This window comes from Salvia splendens, chromosome 6, assembly GCF_004379255.2.
Source record: "Salvia splendens isolate huo1 chromosome 6, SspV2, whole genome shotgun sequence".
Taxonomy (NCBI): domain Eukaryota; kingdom Viridiplantae; phylum Streptophyta; class Magnoliopsida; order Lamiales; family Lamiaceae; genus Salvia; species Salvia splendens.
This window is the reverse complement of record NC_056037.1, coordinates 915,818-922,712: the sequence shown is the minus strand read 5'-3', so window position 1 is coordinate 922,712 and position 6,895 is coordinate 915,818. Positions and strand designations below refer to the sequence as shown.

The 6,895-nt window shown below is 44.1% G+C and overlaps 1 protein-coding gene across 3 annotated transcripts; it reads left to right on the top strand.

Moving 5' to 3' along the window:
* The first annotated feature begins 3,122 nt into the window (after positions 1 to 3,122).
* Positions 3,123 to 5,937, top strand: LOC121809802 (scarecrow-like protein 1). Of its 3 annotated transcripts, XM_042210606.1 has the most exons (3): positions 3,123 to 3,213; positions 3,513 to 3,575; positions 4,113 to 5,937. In XM_042210606.1, the coding sequence occupies exon 3, from the start codon at positions 4,219 to 4,221 to the stop codon at positions 5,791 to 5,793; it is 1,575 nt and encodes a 524-aa protein (XP_042066540.1). In that variant the 5' UTR covers positions 3,123 to 3,213; positions 3,513 to 3,575; positions 4,113 to 4,218; the 3' UTR covers positions 5,794 to 5,937. The 3 variants fall into 3 exon arrangements, with proteins under 3 accessions (XP_042066540.1, XP_042066542.1, XP_042066541.1); XM_042210608.1 differs by lacking the exon at positions 3,513 to 3,575 and having other exon boundaries at positions 3,141 to 3,213; XM_042210607.1 differs by lacking the exon at positions 3,123 to 3,213 and having other exon boundaries at positions 3,263 to 3,575.
* Positions 5,938 to 6,895: the final 958 nt, after the last annotated feature.

Genomic DNA, 6,895 nt, shown 5'->3' with positions numbered 1-6,895 from the left:
CACACAGCCATACAGAAAAATATCCTTGAGAAACAAGTGGCTGATCTGTTACAGCAGGGCTTCATTCGACCAAGTACTAGCCCCTTCTCTTCTCCAGTGGTGCTTGTGAAGAAAAAGGATGGGACATGGAGAATGTGTGTGGATTATAGAAGGGTGAATAAGCTGACTGTTAAGGATAAGTACCCAATTCCCCTGATTGAAGAGCTATTGGAGGAACTTCATGGTGCTTCTGTCTTCTCTAAAATCGATCTCAGGTCTGGGTACCATCAGATTAGAATGGAGCTGGATGACATCCCTAAAACTGCCTTCCGAACCCATGATGGGCACTACGAGTTTGCTGTTATGCCCTTTGGACTTACCAATGCCCCTGCAACCTTTCAAAGCTTGATGAATGATATTTTTAGACCTTATCTGAGAAGGTTTGTGCTAGTATTTTTTGATGATATACTTGTATACAGTGGTGACCATGAGACTCACTTGCTTCATCTTGAACAAGTCTTTGCTAAACTGAAGGAGCATTCACTTTTTGCTAAGAGAAGCAAGTGTGAGTTTGCTCAGGAGAAGATCGAGTACCTGGGCCATATCATATCCAAGGAGGGGGTAGCAACTGACCCTAAGAAGCTCAGAGCCATGCAAGATTGGCCTGTACCTACTGACATTTCAAAACTCAGGGGGTTCCTTGGACTTACTGGATATTATAGAAAGTTTATCAGGAATTATGGCATCATTAGCCGACCCCTTACTGATTTGTTGAAAAAGGATGCCTTCCTTTGGAGTGAGGATGCAGAGAAGGCATTTTTGGAACTAAAAAGGGCTATGATGTCCCCTCCAGTTCTTGCTCTACCTGATTTTTCCCTTCCATTTGTCATAGAAACCGATGCTTCAAGCTATGGGATTGGGGCTGTGTTGATGCAGAAGAACCATCCCCTTGCTTTTATAAGCAAGTCTCTATCTCCAAAACACAAACTCCTCTCAGTTTATGATAAAGAGTTGCTAGCTATTGTATTTGCAGTGACTCATTGGAGTCATTATCTAGGCAACAAACCATTTGAAGTACGCACAGATCATAAGACTCTGGCTCATCTACTTAAGCAAAAGCTTACTACCCCCGGGCAATTGAGTTGGCTTTCTAAACTCATGGCTTTTGATTTTGAGATAACTTACAAGAAGGGCTCTGAAAATCTAGTTGCGGATGCTTTATCTAGGCTCCACTCCTCTGAGGTTTTTTGTATGGCTATTACTACAATCTCCACAGATTTATATCCGCTGATAGAAGCCACTTGGAGCTCTGATCCTCAGTTACAAGCTCTGATCAGTGAGCTACAGCAGGATCCTAAGAAAAATTCTAAATTTTCTTGGATTGGAGCCCAGTTGAGAAGGAAAGGTAGGTTGGTGGTTGGAAATGATGAGGCTTTGCGGCTCAAGCTCATCCAGCTATTTCACAACTCCAGTGCAGCTGGCCACTCAGGCATCCTTGCTACTTATAAACGGCTCACTTCTCTGTTTTATTGGCCTCATATGGAGAAGCATATCAGGAAATACATCAGCGAGTGTGATGTTTGCCAGAGGTTTAAGTATGATAATAGTGCTTATCCGGGCTTGCTACAGCCTCTCCCAATCCCTGATGAAGCATGGTCTCATGTCAGTCTAGACTTCATCGAGGGTCTGCCATTATCTCAAGGAAAATCCACTATTTTAGTGGTGGTCGACCGCCTCACCAAATATGCTCATTTCCTAAGTCTTGCTCACCCTTACACAGCTTTGACTGTAGCTCAGGCCTTCCTTGATTATGTATTCAAACTACACGGACTACCTACCATCCTCATAAGTGACAGAGATAAGGTTTTCATGAGTCAGTTCTGGTCTGACTTCTTCAAACTCCAGGGGGTTGAGTTACACATGTCGACGGCTTATCACCCTCAATCCGATGGCCAAACGGAGGTGGTGAATAGATGTTTGGAGACTTATTTGCGATGTATGTGTGGAGATCAACCAACTACTTGGAGCAAGTGGTTGAGCTTGGCTGAGTTTTGGTACAATACCTCTTTTCATTCGGCTATTGAGATGACTCCTTTTGAAGCTTTGTACGGGTATCCTCCTCCGGTTCATATTCCATACTTCAAAGGTACCTCAGCTGTTCATGATGTGAATGAGAGTTTGGTCGCGCGCGACGCTATGATGGAGGTTTTGAAGCATCATCTACTCAGCGCCCAGGAACGCATGAAGCAACAACATGATAAACATCGCTCGGAGAGGCAATTTTCAATAGGTGACTGGGTTTATCTGAAACTTCAGCCTTACCGACAGAATACCTTGCGTGATCGCCAGTTTCAGAAGTTGAGTCCTCGCTACTTTGGTCCCTTTAAGGTGGTGGATAAATATGGTGTCGTAGCTTACAAACTGCAGCTCCCAGCCGACTGCAAGATTCATCCTGTTTTCCACGTCTCTCAATTGAAGAAGAAGTTGGGGCCCTTAGGTCAGCTTCATGGCTCGCTGCCCACGGTGGGTAACTCCACTTTCATTGAGCCGGTCCAGATTTTGGAGCGCAGGTTGGTGAAACGAGGCAATCGACCGGCTACTCAAGTTCTTGTACATTGGGAAAATTCCTTCCCGGAAGATGCTACTTGGGAGTACTTGCATGATCTTCAGGAGAGGTTTCCTCATTTTCAACCTTGAGGTCAAGGTTTATTTTGGGAAGGGGAGATTTGATACGTGGATGAGCTTCTCAATAAGCGCAGTAGGGAATCAAAGCTAAATAAGTGTGCATGGATGCATACACACGTGGATCGAATGGGATGAAATCATGCCATGAGCGCGGAATAGAGAATTGAGAGTTAGTTAGTTTGTTGCTGAGCTGTGATGAATTGTACGCACGCTCAATATATGAGCTGCATTTCCGATGTATTTCTTCCTTATGTTTTGAATTAATGCAAAATCCTATTTCCCCTCACTCGTCTCTCTCTCCGACTAGTTCCTTTTGTATTGGTCGAATTCCGGTCGCCGTTCCGATCATCGGGGACCCCAATTCTGTACCAGAATGCTTATGTCATAAGAAGCATTTGGATGAAAATTCAATGGCGAAGATTGATCGAGTGGGGTCACCCCAAGTTTGGTAGACAAAACACTTGCAACGATAAAAGGGTAAACAAACCAAGAAATTCATCAAAATCACACGAGTTTCTATCGAGAGAGAGAAACCAAGGAATGATAGTGGTAAGAAAGTTCTTCCTCTTCTAGAGGACTTTGATTTTCTTCTCTTCATGTCATAATCATATTTTATTCATTATAATAATTTCTTCAGACTCTTCGCATCACTAAATTCCCCTTGCATCTTTAACGAAGTTTTCCCCTTTTGATTATTGGTAATTTGATATTATTGCTTGGACTTTTGGTTTGTCTGCTTGTTGCTTTTCAACCAACCAAACTTCAAAATCCACCAATTTTTCATTGTTGAAAGGTTATTATATATGTGAAGACCTCAAATCCAATTCTGAGCCCTTTTTTTTATTTAGGGATTTGCAGATTTTTAATTGCTGCTGATTTGATCATCTGAGCTTCCCTATCTCTGTGAACTGGTAAATTGATTATTAAACCCCCACTTTTAGCTTATAATCTGTGATTCTTTTGACTATTTTGATTGAGTTTGGTTTAGGTTTGCTTTTCAAGAAGTTAATTGACATTACATGGAGATTCTTGTTCAATTTTGAGTTTTTATTTTGAAGATGTATCAAATTCCACTTTTCTTGCAAATTATTGCAGAAATTGCGTAGTACTATTTGTTACTTTCTTCGTCCATTGCCAATAGTCTTGGCATTGGACGTAGTGAGTTTTAATGCAAAATTAGTACAGTGAAAGAGAGACGAAGAGAAAAAAAAGGGTACTCTATTATTAATAGAGAATCGGCCTGACCTCATTACGGAGAAAAACTTACTAGAAATTGAAAGAAAAAAAAAACTATATTATCTGTGTTTCTGTGTCTGTGTGTGTATATGTGAGATTTAGTGAAATTGAGGAATTTCACCAAGCATTTCAGTAATTAGATGTTTAATTATGTGTTTTCATGTTAACAAAAAGTGTTTATTTGCTTGTGTTAATATATGCTTCCTCTTCAGTAATCATATCATCTGGAGGAACATCTGGCACCTTGTTGGGAGGAGATTAGTTTCTTACGTTGTGCAACGAGCTTCTTGCTGCTTTAGTTTGAATCGGGAATCGAACATGTCTTTGGTCGGGTCTGCTGCGTTGTTTAGGAGGCCTGAGCTGTACTCACTGAAAGATGACAACGAAAGCTCGGGGCTGTCAACATCCAGTTTATACTCGTACAGCAGTGACAGTTACGATCCGAAATATTTCCTCGACTCACCATCAAGTTCTGATGTGATAGGCAATCCATTTCAGTCCCCGTCTTCTCAGCGTACCTCGTTGGTGGAATCAACGCACAACTCGTATCAGTTTGATTACGCCTCTGAATTGGATAGTCCCCGTGAAGTAGAGTATGATGAAGATAAGTTGATGTTAAAGCTTCAAGAACTCGAGAAGGCGCTTCTTGATGATAACGGTGCTGCCATGGAAATTGATGGTGATTTTTTTGACTCACCGAAGGGATCTTCGTCCTCTGATTCTAATCTCAGCAGCACAACCAGCAGTAAGGATATGGTGATCTCCGGTCCACTGTCCCGTAAGCATATGCTTCTCGAGTGTGCTGCTGTCGTCCATAGCGGAGATTTCAAGCGAGCATCGAGCATGATCAATGTTCTCAGGCAGCACGTCTCGATCCAGGGAGACCCTTCAGAGCGAATTGCAGCTTACTTGGTTGAAGCTCTCGTCGCTCGGATGGCAATGTCGGGGAAAGGCCTCTACCGGGCGCTGAAATGCAAAGATGCCCCGTCGTCCGACCGCCTCTCAGCTATGCAGGTCCTTTTCGAGGTGTGTCCGTGCTTTCGCTTCGGTTTCATGGCGGCAAACGGTTCGATTCTCGAGGCATTTAGAGGTGAAAAAAGAGTTCACATTGTGGATTTTGATGTGAACCAAGGTAGTCAGTACTACACTCTGCTGCAAACGCTTGCAAAAACTCCCGGTGACCGTCCGCACGTACGGCTGACCGGAGTCGACGACCCGGAATCGGTTCAACGGCCTGTTGGGGGCCTAGCAATTATAGGGCAGAGACTGGAGCTTCTCGCTAAACAGCTGAAACTCTCCTTTGAGTTCAAAGCCGTACCTGCGGAAACCGCTCTCGTTTCGCCTTCCGTGCTCGGCTGCCGGCCAGGCGAGGCACTCGTCGTGAACTTCGCCTTCCTGCTCCACCACCTCCCCGACGAGAGCGTGTCGACCGTGAACCTCCGCGACCAGCTTCTCCGGATGATCAAGGGCTTGAAACCGAAGCTCATGACTGTTGTCGAGCAGGACGTGAACACGAACACCTCCCCTTTCCCGCAGAGGTTCGCGGAAGCTTACAATTACTACGCCGCCGTGTTCGAGTCTCTCGACGCAACTCTGGCGAGGGACAGCCAGGACCGGATGAACGTCGAGAAGCACTGCCTCGCCCGCGACATCATCAATGTGGTGGCGTGCGAGGGGGAGGAGAGGATAGAGCGGTACGAGGTGGCCGGGAAGTGGAGGTCGAGGATGACCATGGCCGGGTTCACCACGTGCGGGATTAGTCGGGACGTGCGGGGCGAGATCGATAAACTCATACAGCAGTACTCGGATAGGTATAAGGTGAAAGAGGAGAAAGGGGCGCTGCATTTTGGATGGGAAGAGAAGACATTGATAGTCAGTTCAGCATGGAGATAAATGGTTGGTTGGTTAGTTAGTTAGTTAGTTAGGTGTATGACTTTATGATATGTAATGACTAACTATGTGTTGCTTTTAACTATGTGTTACTTTTTATTTCAATGTAATATTATTGTAAATAGTGTTTCTTCTCGTATTTTGATATCGACTGTGTTTGTGTTTTAAAGCTCTGTTCTTAAAACAAAGGTCTTCATAAAATCATTAATTGGGTCAAATAATAAGACGTTTTTCATTCAATCAATAGCAAAGTTTGAGTTTTATGACTAGTCTCCCTAAATTAAGAATTAAGAAAAGGAATTAGCCTCAAAACATGAAAGCTTTACGTTTATGGGAAAAGGAGTGGAATCTGAAATGAGATTCCAATAAGTGCATAGTATATCAAAATATTAGGGGTATACATGTAAAATCTTAAATTTACGTCAAAATTTAATCTTGCAGACTAGCTTTAAACTATACTATTATTTTGTTCTAATTATGGCATCGACATAGTTTAATAACTTATTTACGTAGCAGTTGGCACTATCATCAGATGTTAAATATACAATACAACGCCACACTATAGGCGGCGAACCACGTCATCTTGTACTAAATTAAATAAATTCATTTGTTATACTATCTTCACTCTTTGTTTCTCCTTTCTCGTCTTCTTCCATCTCGTTGTATTAAAAATTAAACGACTGTAATTCTTCAATATAATATTATCGATATCGCTCATTAGAGCACCCGCAACGCGGGTCGCGGCCGTGTTGCGGGTCGCGGCCGTTCCGCGTTTCGTTCCGGCGGAACGAAACCGGCGCGCGACGCGTTGCGGCGCTGCGTTCCGTCGGCGTGTCGTTCCCATGTCGTTCCGGGTGCCGCCGGCACGAGACGCGGCACGGTGTGTGCCGCCACGCGCTTCGGCGACGTGGCTCACCCCTGCGTGTGCGTGACGCCCACTGCGTCGTGCGGAGGAGGGAGTTGGAGGGGTCGGCGGTGGATTTGAAGGTGAGGAGGGGGGTGGCGTCGGGGTGAGCAGCGCAGTGGTGGAGGAGGTTGAGGAAGAAGAAGAAGGGTTTGGTTTTTAATAATGTTTTGTTATTCCAATTAGTAATGTTTAATGCTT

Bases quoted from the DNA above. Each gene is read 5' to 3' on its own strand.
- LOC121809802 (XM_042210606.1), top strand. From the start codon at position 4,219: ATGTCTTTGGTCGGGTCTGCTGCGTTGTTTAGGAGGCCTGAGCTGTAC.